General features: G+C 44.7%; 1 protein-coding gene across 1 annotated transcript; it reads left to right on the top strand.

The window, feature by feature from the left end:
- Nucleotides 1-8,562: 8,562 nt before the first annotated feature.
- Nucleotides 8,563-16,835, top strand: LOC149979069 (uncharacterized). Its single transcript, XM_090191462.1, has 2 exons — nt 8,563-8,953; nt 16,216-16,835. Exons 1-2 carry the CDS (start codon nt 8,906-8,908, stop codon nt 16,498-16,500), a joined length of 333 nt encoding a protein of 110 aa, XP_090047588.1. The 5' UTR covers nt 8,563-8,905; the 3' UTR covers nt 16,501-16,835.
- Nucleotides 16,836-18,748: the final 1,913 nt, after the last annotated feature.

Here is an 18,748-nt window from a genome sequence, read left to right as displayed (position 1 = left end):
GTGTGATCAGATGGGAGCCAGAGGACGGAGGGAGAGAGGCTGGCTCTCTATTGCTGTGGAGGTGCCTGTGTGTGATCAGATGGCAGCCAGAGGACGGAGGGAGAAAGGCTGGCTCTCTATTGCGGTGGAGGTGCCTGTGTGTGATCAGACGGGAGCCAGAGGACAGAGGGAGAGAGGCTGGCTCTCTATTGCTGTGGAGGTGCCTGTGTGTGATCAGATGGCAGCCAGAGGACGGAGGGAGAGAGGCTGGCTCTCTATTGCTGTGGAGGTGCCTGTGTGTGATCAGATGGGAGCCAGAGGACGGAGGGAGAGAGGCTGGCTCTCTATTGCTGTGGAGGTGCCTGTGTGTGATCAGATGGGAGCCAGAGGACGGAGGGAGAGAGGCTGGCTCTCTATTGCTGTGGAGGTGCAGGTGTGTGATCAGATGGGAGCCAGAGGACAGAGGGAGAGAGGCTCTCTCTCTATTGCTGTGGAGGTGCCGGTGTGTGATCAGATGGGAGCCAGAGGACAGAGGGAGAGAGAGAGACACAGCCAAGGCAACTCGGCTACAGCCAAGACTAGCTAACTTGCAGTAGCCACAATGTTATGTATCATCCCATATGTATGTCTTGACTGGAGTAGCCTAGAGAAGCTAACTAACTAGCTAGATAAGCTAGCCATCTATAGCTAGCTAGGCTAATTGAGGCCACATGCTGCGCTTCCACGACCCTAAAACATTGTGTCAAGTTGCATGGATGTCATTTGGGTGGTGGACCATTCTTGATACACACAGGAAACTGTTCACCCTCGGAATGGCACAAATACACAATCCATGTCTCAAGGCTTAAAAATCCTTATTTAACCTGTCTCCTCCCCTTCATCTACACTGATGGAAGTGGATTTAACAGGTGACATCAACAAGGGATCATAGCTTTCACCTGGATTCACCTAATAAAGTCTGTCATGGAAAGAGCAAGTTTTCTTAATGTTTTGCACACTTAGTGTATACAATGTGTTCGGAAAGTATTCAGACCCTTTGGCTTTTTCCACAATTTGTTAAGTTACTGCCTTATTCTAAAACAGGTTCAATCGTTTTCCCCCTCATCAATCTACACAAAACACCCCAAAATGACAAAGCAAAAACTGTTTTTTTTTTTTAATTTCGGTAATCAGTAATTTGTTGAAGCACCTTTGGCAGCGATTACATCCTCGGATCTTCTTGGCTATGACTCTACAATCTTGGCAACACCTGTATTTGGGAAGTTTCTCCCATTCTACTCTGCAGATCCTCTCAAGTTCTATCAGGTTGGATGGGGAGAGTCGCTGCAAAGATATTTTCAGGTATCTTCAGAGATGTTCGATCGAGTTCAAGACCGGGCTCTGGCTGGGCCACTCAAGGACATTCAGAGACTTGTCCCAAAACCACTCCTGCATTGTCTTGGCTGTGTGCTTAGGGTTGTTCTCCTGTTGGAAGGTGAACCTCCTGAGCGTTCTGGAGCAGGTTGTCATCAAGGATTTCTCTTTACTTTGCTCCGTTCATTTTTCCCTCCATCCTGACTAGTCTCCTAGTCCCTGCTGCTGATCAACATCCCCAGAGCATAATGCTGCCACCACCATGCTTCACAGTAGGGATGGTGCTACAGAGATGGTTGTTCTTCTGGAAGGTTTTCTCGTCTCCAAAGAGGAACTCTGGAGCTCTGTCAGAGTGACTATCGGGTTCTTGGTCACCTCCCTGACCAAGTCCCTTCTCCCCCGATTGCTCAGTTTTGTGGCCAGCTCTAGGAAGAGTGTTGGAGGTTCCAAACTATCATTTAAGAGTGATGGAGGCCACTGTGTTCTTGGGGAACTTCAATGCTGCAGACATTTTTTGGAACCTTTCCCCAGATCTGTGCCTCGACACAACCCTGTCTCGGAGCTCTATGGACAATTCCTTCTAACTCATGGCTTGGTTTTTGCTCTGACATGCACTGTCAACTGTGGGACCTTATACAGTGCCTTGCGAAAGTATTCGGCCCCCTTGAACTTTGCGACCTTTTGCCACATTTCAGGCTTCAAACATAAAGATATAAAACTGTCTTTTTTTTGTGAAGAATCAACAACAAGTGGGACACAATCATGAAGTGGAACGACATTTATTGGATATTTCAAACTTTTTTAACAAATCAAAAACTGAAAAATTGGGCGTGCAAAATTATTTCAGTGAGGATCTCTGAATGATCCGATGTTGACCTAAATGACTAATGATGAAAAATACAATCCACCTGTGTGTAATCAAGTCTCCGTATAAATGCACCTGCACTGTGATAGTCTCAGAGGTCCGTTAAAAGCGCAGAGAGCATCATGAAGAACAAGGAACACACCAGGCAGGTCCGAGATACTGTTGTGAAGAAGTTTAAAGCCGGATTTGGATACAAAAAGATTTCCCAAGCTTTAAACATCCCAAGGAGCACTGTGCAAGCGATAATATTGAAATGGAAGGAGTATCAAACCACTGCAAATCTACCAAGACCTGGCCGTCCCTCTAAACTTTCAGCTCATACAAGGAGAAGACTGATCAGAGATGCAGCCAAGAGGCCCATGATCACTCTGGATGAACTGCAGAGATCTACAGCTGAGGTGGGAGACTCTGTCCATAGGACAACAATCAGTCGTATATTGCACAAATCTGGCCTTTATGGAAGAGTGGCAAGAAGAAAGCCATTTCTTAAAGATATCCATAAAAAGTGTTATTTAAAGTTTGCCACAAGCCACATGGGAGACACACCAAACATGTGGAAGAAGGTGCTCTGGTCAGATGAAACCAAAATTGAACTTTCTGGCAACAATGCAAAACGTTATGTTTGGCGTAAAAGCAACACAGCTGAACACACCATCCCCACTGTCAAACATGGTGGTGGCAGCAACATGGTTTGGGCCTGCTTTTCTTCAGCAGGGACAGGGAAGATGGTTAAAATTGATGGGAAGATGGATGGAGCCAAATACAGGACCATTCTGGAAGAAAACCTGATGGAGTCTGCAAAAGACCTGAGACTGGGACGGAGATTTGTCTTCCAACAAGACAATGATCCAAAACGTAAAGCAAAATCTACAATGGAATGGTTCAAAAATAAACATATCCAGGTGTTAGAATGGCCAAGTCAAAGTCCAGACCTGAATCCAATCGAGAATTTGTGGAAAGAACTGAAAACTGCTGTTCACAAATGCTCTCCATCCAACCTCACTGAGCTCGAGCTGTTTTGCAAGGAGGAATGGGAAAAAATGTCAGTCTCTCGATGTGCAAAACTGATAGAGACATACCCCAAGCGACTTACAGCTGTAATCGCAGCAAAAGGTGGCGCTACAAAGTATTAACTTAAGGGGGCTGAATAATTTTGCATGCCCAATTTTTCAGTTTTTGATTTGTTAAAAAGGTTTGAAATATCCAATAAATGTCGTTCCACTTCATGATTGTGTCCCACTTGTTGTTGATTCTTCACAAAAAAATACAGTTTTATATCTTTATGTTTGAAGCCTGAAATGTGTCAAAAGGTCGCAAAGTTCAAGGCGGCCGAATACTTTCGCAAGGCACCGTATATACAGGTGTTTGCCTTTCCAAATCATGCCCACAGGTGGACTCCAATCAAGTTGTAAAAACATCTCAAGGACGATCAATGAAAACAGGATACACCTGAGCTCAATTTCGTGTCTCATAGCAAAGGGTCTGAATACTTATGTAAATAAGGTATATCTGTTTTTTATTTTGAATACATTTACAAATATTTTAAAAAGCTGTTTTAGCCTTTGTGGTTATAGGGTATTGTGATGTCATTATGGGGTATTGTGTGTAGATTGATGAGGATTTCTTTTTAATTAATCAATTTTAGAATAAGGCTGTAATGTAACAATATGTGGGAAAAGTCAAGGGATCTGAATACTTTCCGAGTACACAATATATAGGTCCAAATAAATATATATATAAATATAAATGTATATAAACATTTATATATTTGACTTTTCTCGTTCTGATATTTGTGTGTGTATTATTTTGTATTGTTCGGTATTACCGCACTGTTGGAGCTGGAAACGTAAGCATTTTGCTACACCTGCGATAACATCTGCAAAATATGTGTACGTGACCAATAATCAGATTGATTTGATTTAGTTACTCGTTGTAACCTGCTCCTTCTCATTCCATCTTGCATTGCTTTAGTGAACTCTCACTCCACTTGAACACATTGAGCCTTCTCTTTCCCTTAATTGGCCAACATAAACAACAAGCTACACAATAAGCTACACACGTGAAAACTGTAGTCCAACTATATTAAAACGTTTGTTGCTTTATTAATAAGTTGAAATATATCCTTATACGTAACAATGTCACATGGATATTTTAAGTTAATTTTGAAAAAGGTATTTAAAAAAAACTTTTACCGCTCTTTGTTCCCAATTTTGTGATATCCAATTGGTAGTTACAGTCTTGTCCCATCGCTGCAACTCCGATATGGACTCGGGAGAGGCGATGGTCGAGAGTCATGCGTCCCCCAAAACACTGCCAAGCCGCACTGCTCGCTTAACCTGGAAGCCAACCACACCAATGTGTCTGAGGAAACACTGTCTAGCTGGCGACCATAGTCAGCTTGCAGGCCCCCAGGCCACCACAAGGAGTTACTAGAGTGCAATGTGAAAAGGAAACATCAGCCGGCCAAACGCTCCCTTAACCCGGTCGACGCTGGGCCAAACCCTCCACTAACCAGGACATCGCTGGGCCAAACTCTCCCCTAACCCAGACAACGCTGGACCAAACCCTCCCTTAACCCGGTCGACGCTGGACCAAACCCTCCCTTAACCCGGTCGATGCTGGGCCAAACCCTCCACTAACCAGGACATCGCTGGGCCAAACCCTTCCCTAACACGGACGACGCTGGGCCAAACCATCCCATAACCCGGACGAAGCTGGGCCAAACTCTCCCCTAACCCAGACGACGCTGGACCAAACCCTCCACTAACCCGGACGTCGTTGGGCCAATTGTGCACTGCCTCATGGGTCTCCCGGTCACGACCGGCTGTGACACAACCTGGGATCTAACCCAGGTCTGTAGAGAAGCGTCAAGCACGGCGATGCAGTGCCATAGACCGCAGTGCCACTCGAGAGGCCTAGAAAAATCATTTTCAGTGTTAAAATAGGCCTATAATTTTTTTATTATATTTTTGCTGAAATGTATACTCACACAAGTATTCAAATTTTAATGTACGTTTGGATATTCAAATATTCAAATAACCGTGCACATCCCTGGTTTAAGCCATATTCAAAGTTGAGTCCTATCGACTCTATGAGATGAGAAGTAGTAGAGGAGGCTGGATGCGACATACAGAAACGAAACGACTTAATGCTGTTCCTTTCTCTAAGAGACCGCAACATCTGGAGATAATCTATAGGGCAGTTACATTATGTTACCGCTGGGCCTGACAGCCAGGAGGATGGAATAAGTCCCCCAACACAAACAAAGCCAGGATTACCCACACCAAATGGAAAAGAGGGAATTATCTATCAAAACATAAACATAATCACTCAAATCACTCAATACTACAGGAATTTTCAAAGACAAATACAGTGACACGTTTTTGGTTGTTATGGTTGTTTACTCCAACACTTTGGATTTTAAATGATATAATGACTATGAGGTTAAAGTGCAGACTGACCACTTCAATTTGAGTGTATTTTCATCCATATCAGGTGAACCGTTCAGAAATTAAAGCACTTTTTGTACATAGTGCCCCCATTTTAGTGGACTGTTGGAGCTCACTGTAGCTCTTCGTTCATTCCTGTCTCTCTTTGTGTGACGATCCGAGAACACTGTTGTTTTGCTACAGTGATACAAAACATACAGTATCTAAACTTAAGTAACATGACAACGTGTGTAGAATTATAGATTTTTAACATCGAAAATGCTTGTAAAAAATATATATAATAATAATCGAATAGCTGTAAGTGACGTTAGTCAATAGTTTCATAATTACAATACTCATAATTTTTCACGGATTGTCTGACAGCAGTTGCATCCAAGTCTCCAAAAGAATACAGTACAGTTCAGTTGAACTTTATGTTGGTGTTTTATTGCGATGCAGACTGCAGACTTCATTTGGAGTCTGACAGAGAGAGGTGGGAGTTAGCTAGCTGGATGACGCAACAGAGAGAGTTGAGTTCCTGCCATGAGCTTAGAGGTAACATGATTTGCCAAGTCTCTCTCTCGCTCTCTCTGTTCTCTCTCTTTCTTTTCTCTCTCTCTCTCTGTTCTCTCTCTGTTCGCACTCTCTCCTCTCTCTTTTTTCTCTCTCTCTCTGTTCTCTCTGTTTGTTCTCTCTCTTCTCTATCTGCTCTCTCTCTGTTCTCTCTATCTCAATGGAGTCTCGATGGAGTCTCCATTCAACACTGTATACCCTCACTGGAATGGAGGTTTCCAGCCCTGGAGTCTCCACTCAACACTGTATACCCTCACTAGAATGGAGGTTTCCAGGCCTGGAGTCTCCACTCAACACTGTATACCCTCACTGGAATGGAGGTTTCTAGGCCTGGAGTCTCCACTCAACACTGTATACCCTCACTAGAATGGAGGTTTCCAGGCCTGGAGTCTCCACTCAACACTGTATACCCTCACTGGAATAGAGGTTTCCAGGCCTGGAGTCTCCACTCAACACTGTATACCCTCACTGGAATGGAGGTTTCCAGGCCTGGAGTCTCCACTCAACACTGTATACCATCACTGGAATGGAGGTTTCCAGGCCTGGAGTCTCCACTCAACACTGTATACCCTCACTGGAATGGAGGTTTCCAGGCCTGGAGTCTCCACTCAACACTGTATACCCTCACTGGAATGGAGGTTTCCAGGCCTGGAGTCTCCACTCAACACTGTATACCCTCACTGGAATGGAGGTTTCCAGGCCTGGAGTCTCCACTCAACACTGTATACCATCACTGGAATGCCAAAGAACTGTCTCTTTAAGACAAGAATTCAGGAACAGTTGTTTTGGATGAACAAAGCTATTTTCACGCAGTTTAGTTGATAGCCAAAGACCGTGGGCTTCATCCAGTAAGTATCCATAGGGATACCAGGTTTAAGATTACTGACTTACTCTGTAAAGTTATATATGGCCATCCATCCATCCATCCAAGGATCTTAATGTAACCAAAAATCCCCAAGGTCAACATTGATTACACAGCTGAGTCTCGAGTTGGATTCTAGTTTCCATTGTTATGATTAAAAGGAATGGGGGGGACGACGACACACAGAGCTAAACTGTGAATAGTGATTAACTTCTTCACTTTGTGTTATATACAGTTTGTAGCTGTTAGCCATGGTGGCACAAAGCTTTATTTATCAACACATCGTCAATTCTCTCAGACATATAAACCTAGACTAAAGGATACAGGAACTTTGACCTCTCACTCTCTGCTTGCTCTAACTAGTGGTGTCACTGTAATATTTATCTGCTAGCAGAAACAGTGAAAAACAAGCTATGAATCTGTCCTGGGAGTCTTTATTACAAACACAATCTGTGTGTGTGTGTGTGTGTGTGTGTGTGTGTGTGTGTGTGTGTGTGTGTGTGTGTGTGTGTGTGTGTGTGTGTGTGTGTGTGTGTGTGTGTGCGTGCGTGCGTTTGTGTGTGTGTGGCTGATTCCAGGGCGAGGGATTTGGACCCACAGCTGCCTCCCAACCCAGCCGCTCTGTACTGTCCCCTGCCAGAGGGATGTTGTCGTACGCACTCCGCATGCCTCCGGTGGTCTCTTGATGACATCACGGGCTGATGTCATCCAGACAGGCGTGGTCTGATGGAGGGAGAGAGAGAGAGAGAGAGAGAGAGAGAGAGAAAGGGATGGAGGCAGGCAGCTGAGCTCGCTGGACTTGAGTTAGAGCAGGGTGGAAGTATGTACTGACTAACTACAGCTCCCCAGACCTTAGAGCGCTAAGGGCTTGGGGTTGGACAGGGCCTTATTGCATTGGAGGAGGAGAAAACATAGCATGATATCACCGGTGGCCTTGCCGGTGTTTTCCCTTAACACCTGTCAAAATAAGGACATTTCTTCACCATGTTTCTCTCATCAACTCAGCGGGATACATTTTAACTTAGTTGTTTATCAGACTTTTGGTCATATTTTGCACAATTGACAAATTACACCAGATGTCATTCGCTTTAGGCCGGGAATACATTCTTTATAAAACATTTTTTTTATTGTACCCAACTAGCACTCAATAACTAAATGTAAGTCTTATTTTGGGTGTTCTTCTCCCTCCCCAGAGGCAGAGGACTGTTGTCATGGTTACCCTTGAAAATGTTCTGTGAAATGTTACCTTTCCCTCCTACACCTGAAATCCCATAGGTCAATTAGAAAGTTTAGCAGTCACTCCAGCGAGGTTATCTAATCTGTCATGACTTTTCCATATGGGTCATTTGAGTGGAGGGGGGAGTCAAATTCCTTTGTTAGTGACTTCTTCTTGAACTTGTGTTTATTGGTTGGACTTTGGTCAGCCTCCTCCTTCTCCTAGGCAGTCAATGATAAACCCATCAATGGTTAAAGGGATACTTTGGGATTGTATCTACTTCCTCATATTCAGATGAACTCGTGGATACCATTTTTGTTTATCTGCGTCCAGTATGAAGGAAGTTAGAGGTAGTTTCATGAGACAATGCTAACTAGCGTTAGCGCAATGACTGGAAGTTGACAGAAACTGCTTTCATTCTAACTGTTCCCATAGATTTCCAGTCATTTTTTACGCTAGTTAGCAATTGCGCTAATGCTAGTTAGCAGCATTAGATACATAAATTAATCTGACTCTGGGGAAAATCCCAAACTATCCCTCTATGAGTTATGACCCTGTTGTTTACATTGATGCTGTCATGGCAACACCATGGATAAAGGACCTGACTGAGCATTAAATGGTGGGGAACTATGCCCAGCTTTAGCGTAGGAATGCATAGAACTATAATATACCAGCGGGTAAGTACTTACTATTCTGTTTGTCTAGAGAACAAAATGATAGGTTTTATCAGTGTCACAGTTCAGAGTAATCAGTGTGCTACCTTGGACCTTGGGAATGTTGTATGATAGAAACTTCTAGGCTGTTAAAACAGTTTCTGGAGTTTAAAGTCATGGACCTAGCCACGTAATGTGATGTGTGTGTGTGTGTGTGTGTGTGTGTGTGTGTGTGTGTGTGTGTGTGTGTTCACATGATTGTGACTGAGTTCACACCACTTATTGCAGAGGGTTGACCACAAATGATGGTCATGTTATTTCAGAGAAGAGAAAGTCTAGACGGGAATAAATATCATGTCATAGTCTCAATTTTGAAATCTTGGGAGTGGCCTTATGAATGATACTCCTCAGGTTTTAAAAAACTCTGAAAAATGAGTGAAATCAAACCAATCTCATTGTCCCATTGCCACTATAAACTAAACCAGTCATTTTAAAGGAGGATTGGGCCACATTTTACTGCATTAGTGTCAGAAATGGGATGGCGCTATTGCGAGACCATCGCAGAGAGTTGGGGTGTTGCAGACAAGGATGTAATCCTGTTGTTTGACAAACATACCGTATAACTACAATTGAAGAGTTCCATTCAAAAATGCTATACTGTATATCTATTTACAGAAATGTTGGTAAATTAGTTTTTATTGTTTAAAGAAATGATGAAAGAGATTGGTATGTTTTTTCACTATCTAATCATGGTATGGGGTCATTCAATGACAGACATCTATTTGTTTTAAATCTATCACTAGATGGTTTCATTTCAGAGAGACAAATATTCAAATATATTGTTTTTTATTTGCAAAACGCTGTACAGTATATCCTCCACTCTCAGAGAAATTATTAGTACTGCTAGGTTTTATCCAGTCATATGTAATGTGAGATCTGTATTTAAAACATTTACCCGTGACATTTTAGTCATTTAGCAGATGCTCCTATCCAGAGTGACTTACAGGAAGTGCCTTCATCTTAAGATAGTTAGGTGAGACGACCATATATCACATTCAAATATACAGGAACATTCCAATCCAGTGTATTTAAACAAATATCTAAAATCAATTCATGAAAATCTGAGAACATTCATATTTTACACACACATGAAGGTATCTGCAAGCAATCATTTACGACGAAAGAACACAAATGTGAAACATTTGTGGATATGGCGTTTTGGAAATAAACTCTTTAATTGCTATTGATATTGTACACGCAAAGCACATTGGCAGGGATTTCTCTGAATGTGTTGCACAATGAATTCCTCTCTGTATGCAACAACAGGAACTGTCTGGAAGAGAAGCTCTGTGGTTAATGTGGTATTTCAGGAAGATCGCTGTGTTCCTGGGCTTGCCTTGCCCTCACCCCCCTGTATATATATATAGGGCTGTCTGTCTTCTCTGTATTTATGTAGGGCTGTCTGTCCTCCCTGTATAGGGCTGTCTGTCCCTCTAGGGCTGTCTGTCTTCTCCCCTCTGTATATATGTAGGGCTGTCTGTCTTCTCCCCTCTGTATATATGTAGGGCTGTCTGTCTTCTCCCCTCTGTATATATGTAGGGCTGTCTGTCTTCTTCCCTCTGTATATATGTAGGGATGTCTGTCTTCTCCCCTCTGTATATATATAGGGCTGTCTGTCTTCTCCCCTCTGTATATATGTAGGGCTGTCTGTCTTCTCCCCTCTGTATATATGTAGGGCTGTCTGTCTTCTCCCCTCTGTATATATTTAGGTCTGTCTGTCCTCCCTGTATATATGTAGGACTGTCTGTCCCTCTAGGGCTGTCTGTCCTCCCTGTATAGGGCTGTCTGTCCCTCTAGGGCTGTCTGTCCTATCTGTATATATGTAGGTCTGTCTGTCCTCCCTGTATAGGGCTGTCTGTCCCTCTAGGGCTGTCTGTCTCCTCTGTATATATGTAGGGCTGTCTGTCTCCTCTGTATAGGGCTGTCAGTCCTCTCTATATGTGCAGGGCTGTCTGTCTCCTCTGTATATATGTAGGGTTGTCTGTCTACTCTGTATATATGTAGGGCTGTCTGTCTCCTCTGTATATATGTAGGGCTGTCTGTCTCCTCTGTATATATGTAGGACTGTCTGTCCTCTCTGTATATACGTAGGACTGTCTGTCTCCTCTGTATATATGTAGGGCTGTCTGTCTCCTCTGTATATACGTAGGGCTGTCTGCCTCCTCTGTATATATGTAGGGCTGTCTGTCTCCTCTGTATATATGTAGGGCTGTCTGTCCACTCTGTATATATGTAGGGCTGTCTGTCTCCTCTGTATATACATAGGGCTGTCTGTCTCCTCTGTATATACATAGGGCTGTCTGTCTCCTCTGTATATACATAGGGCTGTCTGTCTCCTCTGCATATACATAGGGCTTTCTGTCTCCTCTGTATATATGTAGGGCTGTCTGTCTCCTCTGTATATATGTAGGGCTGTCTGTCTCCTCTTTATATACGTAGGGCTTTCTGTCTCCTCTGTATATATGTAGGGCTGTCTGTCTCCTCTGTATATATGTAGGACTGTCTGTCTCCTCCGTATATACGTAGGACTGTCTGTCCACTCTGTAAATATGTAGGGCTGTCTGTCCACTCTGTATATACATAGGGCTGTCTGTCTCCTCTGTATATACGTAGGGCTGTCTGTCTCCTCTGTATATATGTAGGGCTGTCTGTCTCCTCCGTATATACGTAGGGCTGTCTGTCTCCTCTGTATATATGTAAGGCTGTCTGTCCTCTCTGTATATTTAGGGCTGTCTGTCCTCTCTGTATATATGTAGGGCTCTCTGTCCTCTCTGTATATTTAGGGCTGTCTGTCCTCTCTGTATATATGTAGGGCTCTCTGTCCTCTCTGTATATTTAGGGCTGTCTGTCCTCTCTGTATATATGTAGGGTTGTCTGTCCTCTGTATACATGTAGGGCTGTCTGTCCTCTCTGTATATATGTAGGGCTGTCTGTCCTCTCTGTATATGTAGGGCATGAATTCCTCTCTGTATGCAACAACAGGAACTGTCTGGAAGAGAAGCTCTGTGGTTAATGTGGTATTTCAGGAAGATCGCTGTGTTCCTGGGCTTGCCTTGCCCTCACCCCCCTGTATATATATATAGGGCTGTCTGTCTTCTCTGTATTTATGTAGGGCTGTCTGTCCTCCCTGTATAGGGCTGTCTGTCCCTCTAGGGCTGTCTGTCTTCTCCCCTCTGTATATATGTAGGGCTGTCTGTCTTCTCCCCTCTGTATATATGTAGGGCTGTCTGTCTTCTCCCCTCTGTATATAGATAGGGCTGTCTGTCTTCTTCCCTCTGTATATATGTAGGGATGTCTGTCTTCTCCCCTCTGTATATATATAGGGCTGTCTGTCTTCTCCCCTCTGTATATATGTAGGGATGTCTGTCTTCTCCCCTCTGTATATATATAGGGCTGTCTGTCTTCTCCCCTCTGTATATATGTAGGGCTGTCTGTCTTCTCCCCTCTGTATATATGTAGGGCTGTCTGTCTTCTCCCCTCTGTATATATTTAGGTCTGTCTGTCCTCCCTGTATATATGTAGGACTGTCTGTCCCTCTAGGGCTGTCTGTCCTCCCTGTATAGGGCTGTCTGTCCCTCTAGGGCTGTCTGTCCTATCTGTATATATGTAGGTCTGTCTGTCCTCCCTGTATAGGGCTGTCTGTCCCTCTAGGGCTGTCTGTCTCCTCTGTATATATGTAGGGCTGTCTGTCTCCTCTGTATAGGGCTGTCAGTCCTCTCTATATGTGCAGGGCTGTCTGTCTCCTCTGTATATATGTAGGGTTGTCTGTCTCCTCTGTATATACGTAGGGTTGTCTGTCTACTCTGTATATATGTAGGGCTGTCTGTCTCCTCTGTATATATGTAGGGCTGTCTGTCTCCTCTGTATATATGTAGGACTGTCTGTCCTCTCTGTATATACGTAGGACTGTCTGTCTCCTCTGTATATATGTAGGGCTGTCTGTCTCCTCTGTATATACGTAGGGCTGTCTGCCTCCTCTGTATATATGTAGGGCTGTCTGTCTCCTCTGTATATATGTAGGGCTGTCTGTCTCCTCCGTATATACGTAGGGCTGTCTGTCCACTCTGTAAATATGTAGGGCTGTCTGTCCACTCTGTATATATGTAGGGCTGTCTGTCTCCTCTGTATATACATAGGGCTGTCTGTCTCCTCTGTATATACATAGGGCTGTCTGTCTCCTCTGTATATACATAGGGCTGTCTGTCTCCTCTGCATATACATAGGGCTTCTGTCTCCTCTGTATATATGTAGGGCTGTCTGTCTCCTCTGTATCTATGTAGGGCTGTCTGTCTCCTCTTTATATACGTAGGGCTTTCTGTCTCCTCTGTATATATGTAGGGCTGTCTGTCTCCTCTGTATATATGTAGGACTGTCTGTCTCCTCCGTATATACGTAGGACTGTCTGTCCACTCTGTAAATATGTAGGGCTGTCTGTCCACTCTGTATATACATAGGGCTGTCTGTCTCCTCTGTATATACGTAGGGCTGTCTGTCTCCTCTGTATATATGTAGGGCTGTCTGTCTCCTCCGTATATACGTAGGGCTGTCTGTCTCCTCTGTATATATGTAAGGCTGTCTGTCCTCTCTGTATATTTAGGGCTGTCTGTCCTCTCTGTATATATGTAGGGCTCTCTGTCCTCTCTGTATATTTAGGGCTGTCTGTCCTCTCTGTATATATGTAGGGCTCTCTGTCCTCTCTGTATATTTAGGGCTGTCTGTCCTCTCTGTATATATGTAGGGTTGTCTGTCCTCTGTATACATGTAGGGCTGTCTGTCCTCTCTGTATATATGTAGGGCTGTCTGTCCTCTCTGTATATGTAGGGCTGTCTGTCCCCTCTGTATATATGTAGAGCTGTCTGTCCTCTCTGTATATGTAGGGCTGTCTGTCCTCTCTGTATATATGTAGGGCTGTCTGTCCTCTCTGTATATGTAGGGCTGTCTGTCCCCTCTGTATATATGTAGGGCTGTCTGTCCTCTCTGTATATATGTAGGGCTGTCTGTCCTCTCTGTATATACGTAGGGCTGTCTGTCCAATATGTATATATGTAGGGCTGTCTGTCTCCTCTGTATATATGTAGGGCTGTCTGTCCTCTCTGTATATATGTAGGGCTGTCTGTCTCCTCTGTATATATGTAGGGCTGTCTGTCTCCTCTGTATATATGTAGGGCTGTCTGTCTCCGCTGTATATACGTAGGGCTGTCTGTCTCCTCTGTATATATGTAGGGTTGTCTGTCTCCTCCGTATATACGTAGGGATGTCTGTCCTCTCTGTATATGTAGGGCTGTCTGTCTCCTCTGTATATATGTAGGGCTGTCTGTCTCCTCCGTATATACGTAGGGCTGTCTGTCTCCTCCGTATATACGTAGGGCTGTCTGTCTCCTCTGTATATATGTAGGGCTGTCTGTCTCCTCCGTATATACGTAGGGCTGTCTGTCTCCTCCGTATATACGTAGGGCTGTCTGTCCTCTCTGTATATACGTAGGGATGTCTGTCCTCTCTGTATTGGTAGGGCTGTCTGTCTCCTCTGTATATATGTAGGGCTGTCTGTCTCCTCTGTATATATGTAGGGCTGTCTGTCCTCTGTATATATGTAGGGCTGTCTGTCTCCTCTGTATATACGTAGGGCTGTCTGTCCTCTCTGTATATGTAGGGCTGTCTGTCCTATATGTACATATGTAGGGCTGTCTGTCTCCCCTGAGCTCTAGTTCATGTGTGTTCCTCACATCAGCTCTGACGGACGGACTGGAAGCCCAATAGAGGAAGCCCAATAGAGGAAGCTCAATATAAAATATAAAATCATAGATTTCGGAATGATAGTGTGTGACACATCAAATTAAACAGGAAATATTATCTTTGTGTTCAGTACAACTTGAATGTTAGAGTAAGTTGGGTAATGTTATCTGAAAAGCCACCGTTCGTGTCCCATGGTGAGTTCTGCACTAAAGCCTAGTTCCTGATAATGACAGTTTGTGTAGGAACAGTTTGTTTGTGTCAGAGGAGCTTTACTCATTCATAGGGTCACGCTGTTTAAGTGAATTCTAGCAGATGTCTGTTTGACACTCAGAACCCACACAGCCACACAGTGAGGTAAGTGGCTGTTTGACTTTCCAGTTTCACAGCTCAGTAAAGAAGGCACAATGGGAATGAACTGCCCAGATGTTGCCTCTCACCTCCTCCTCCTCCTCTTCCTCCCCTCTTCCTCTCCACATCCTCTTCTCTCCTCATCCTCTCCCCATCCTTTCCTCTCCTGATCCTCTCCTCAATAACCAGTAAAGTTGGGCCCAGGGATATAAAACAGCTAGCTTGTCTCTCTGTACTGACCTGATTACAGCTAGTTTGTCTCTCTGTACTGACCAGATTGCAGCTAGCTTGTCTCTCTGCACTGACCTGATTGCAGCTAGCTTGTCTCTCTGTACTGACCTGATTACAGCTAGTTTGTCTCTCTGTACTGACCAGATTGCAGCTAGCTTGTCTCTCTGCACTGACCTGATTGCAGCTAACTCGTCTCTCTGCACTGACCTGATTAGAGCTAGCTTGACTCTCTGCACTGACCTGATTGCAACTAGCTTGTCTCTCTGCACTGACCTGATTGCAGCTAGCTTGTCTCTCTGCACTGACCTGATTGCAGCTAGCTTGTCTCTCTGCACTGACCTGATTGAAGCTAGCTCATCTCTCTGCACTGACCTGATTGCAGCTAGCTTGTCTCTCTGCACTGACCTGATTGCAGCTAGCTCGTCTCTCTGCACTGACCTGATTGCAGCTAGCTTGTCTCTCTGCTGCCGAGCTGGTCTGGTGACTCGGTTATCGAAGAGGATAATCCTGTAAATAATGTGGAAGTTTTCCAGAGACATTGTTGCACAGAAAGGTTCTCTGCCAGTTTCTGCATCCCACAGGGATTCAGTGGATTCCCCATTGGATCTGAAAATACCAGTAAGGATAACAACCCCAAAGTATGCATGTAAATGAGTTTGATCCATCTCTTTCCATCTCTCTCCAAAAACACACCTTCCCTCCAAATTAGTGCAGTCCAGAATGATTTTCTGGATGGTGTCTGGGATGAACAGTTCAAAAGAAGACTTTATGTCCTGCACATGAGTAACCACCATCCGCGTCAGCTCTGGTTGCATCCTTATCACATTGGCAGCCATGTGGGGTGGCTCATTCCTTCTGACAAGAAGACCATTCAATTTCAACATTTTTTTACATCCATATTTCTCCTCCTGCAGGCTGCTGATGAGCTGATTACTGACGGGCTGGTCCTGGGGCTGGCTGCTGACGGGCTGGTCCTGAGGCTGGCTGCTGACGGGCTGGTCCTGAGGCTGGCTGCTGACGGGCTGGTCCTGAGGCTGGCTGCTGATGGGCTGGTCCTGGGGCTGGCTGCTGACGGGCTGGTCCTGAGGCTGGCTGCTGACGGGCTGGTCCTGGGGCTGGCTGCTGACGGGCTGGTCCTGGGGCTGGCTGAGGGTCAATCTCATCCTCTTCTTCCAACTCACTGTCAGACTCCAGATTGACGGAGACATGATTCTCATATTTGTAAAATTCTTCATCTTCCAAAGTGGAAGACGCTCCTTCCACACTAGCTTCTCTCGAGGGCGCCAGGCTACCCAGCATTACACACTCCTGCCACCATCATTGCACACACCTGCCTTTCCCCGTCACGCGCATCAGTGTATTATTGGACTCACCTGGACTCAATCACCTGTTTATTACCTCCCCTATATTTGTCCGTTTCCCTTCTCTGTTCCCGGCTGCTGCATTGGTTGTCATATGTTGTTATGTTACCCGGTGCTGATGCTGTTCCTGTCCTATTTAATGTCTGTGCTATATTAAATGTTGACTCCCTGTACCTGCTTCTCATCTCCAGTGTCGGTCCATACATTTTCCCACACTACAAAGGGTAAAGAATGCGAGAAAAGATGGAGACAAGCAGACAGACAGGGAGACAGACAGGTTATTGGTACTATGTTGAAACAGCAGGCAGAGAGCAGGAAGACAGAGCGAAGGCACAAAGCAAACCTTTTTGTTTAATTTTTTACTTGTTTTCACCTACACACTTTTCCACACTTTTTTTACCCTCGGGTCCAGTGGACCCAAACACCACATATGTAATATAAATGTGCAGGGGGGGGTGCACAGTGTGCACTCAATGAAAATGTGTTATTTTACATGTTCTTCACAGAAAATGAGCCGATGAGTCTCAAGTTGAAAAAATATTTAATTGTATATTTTTGTTGTTTGTAAACATTGAAAACGGGTCCCACGGACATGCACACCACACAAGGGTTAATGGTTTAGAATACTGTCAACGAAAAACAACTCTGACAACGTATAGGTAACACGGAGGAGGATGGTTCTGCTTTTGAATGCTACAGAACCACTCAAAGGCAATTATTATACAATTCAACATTCAATAGTGAATCTTATTGATTTTTTGACGTTGTATGAAGCATTTCGTCCACCATTTTGTATTTTTTTTGTTGACTTTTGAATGATCCAATTACAGCTACACTATAGAGCCATTTGGTAAGGAAAACAGTGGTCCTTTGCTGAAAATGTTGCCATGTGCCAACAAAACACACTCATATTTTAGCTATCATTAGAATATTATTAGAAACCTCTATTGCTAAACAAGCACAGAACGCAGTGGTATAAACTATAGCCACCATCTTCCTGCTTTCCCTAGGTCTTATCAAGGCAATCAGGTTCACAAATAGGGGTTTGTGATGCTCAGGGTTCGTGATGTGAACTCATTCTTAAAGTCCATTATGGTAGGTACTTTGGTAATATTTTTATGGGGGAAATATATTCTTAGCACACACACCTATTTCACAGTCAAATTGCTGACGGCCACAGACAAAATCCAATTTTCACAAGAATAAAAACATATTCAATCATCAATTTAGTATGTGTGTGTGCACGCGCATAGTGTGTGTGTGCCAAGGAAGGGTGCGACTCACACACTCTGATGTACAGTGGACATTAGGCACACGTCTTTTATCTTCTACCACAGACAGATCTCAGCAGGTATCACCTGATGGTGACAGTCAGGAAGTATAGTGATGTCATACAGGTAGTGATGCCTTTCCCTGCTAACTGCTGGTCCCAGGCCAGGGCTGATGGAGGGGCGTTGGTCCTCTGGCTTCACTGCTGAGCTCAACACAATCAACCTACAGCCTGACAGCACCTACATCCTGTCAGCCCTCACAGCCCTACAGCCTGACAGCCCTACAGCCCTCACAGCCCTACACCCATACAGCCCTACATCTTAACAGCCCTACATCCTGACAGCCCTCACAGCCCTACAGCACTACAGTCTGACAGCACTACTTCCTAAAAGCCCTCACAACTCTACAGCCCTACAGTCTGACAGCCCTCACAGCTCTACAGCCCTACAGTCTGACAGCACTACATCCTGACAGCCCTCACAGCCCTACAGTCCTCACAGCCCTACAGCCCTACAGTCTGACAGCCGTCACAGCTCTACAGCCTTACAGTCTGACAGCACTACATCCTGACAGCCCTGACAGCCCTCACAGCTCTACAGCCCTACATCCTGACAGCCCCCACAGCCCTACAGCCCTACAGTCTGACAGCCCTACACCCTGACAGCCCTCACATCTCTACAGCCCTTCAGTCTGACAGCACTACATCCTGACAGCCCTCACAGCCCTACAGTCCTCACAGCCCTACAGCCCTACAGTCTGACAGCACTACTTCCTGACAGCCCTCACAACTCTTACAGCCCTACATCCTGACAGC

Source organism: Oncorhynchus mykiss, chromosome 12 (genome assembly GCF_057628025.1).
Source record: "Oncorhynchus mykiss isolate SJ-2025 chromosome 12, ASM5762802v1, whole genome shotgun sequence".
Taxonomy (NCBI): Eukaryota; Metazoa; Chordata; class Actinopteri; order Salmoniformes; family Salmonidae; genus Oncorhynchus; species Oncorhynchus mykiss.
This window is presented reverse-complemented; position numbering and strand designations above follow the sequence as displayed.

What these genes read in the sequence shown, in the direction of transcription:
- LOC149979069 (XM_090191462.1), top strand. Translation starts at nt 8,906, where the DNA reads ATGCCCAGCTTTAGCGTAGGAATGCATAGAACTATAATATACCAGCGG. An exon ending in GAACTATAATATACCAGCGG is followed by an intron (nt 8,954 to 16,215) that starts GTAAGTACTTAC and finishes CTCCTCCTGCAG; the next exon opens with GCTGCTGATGAGCTGATTAC.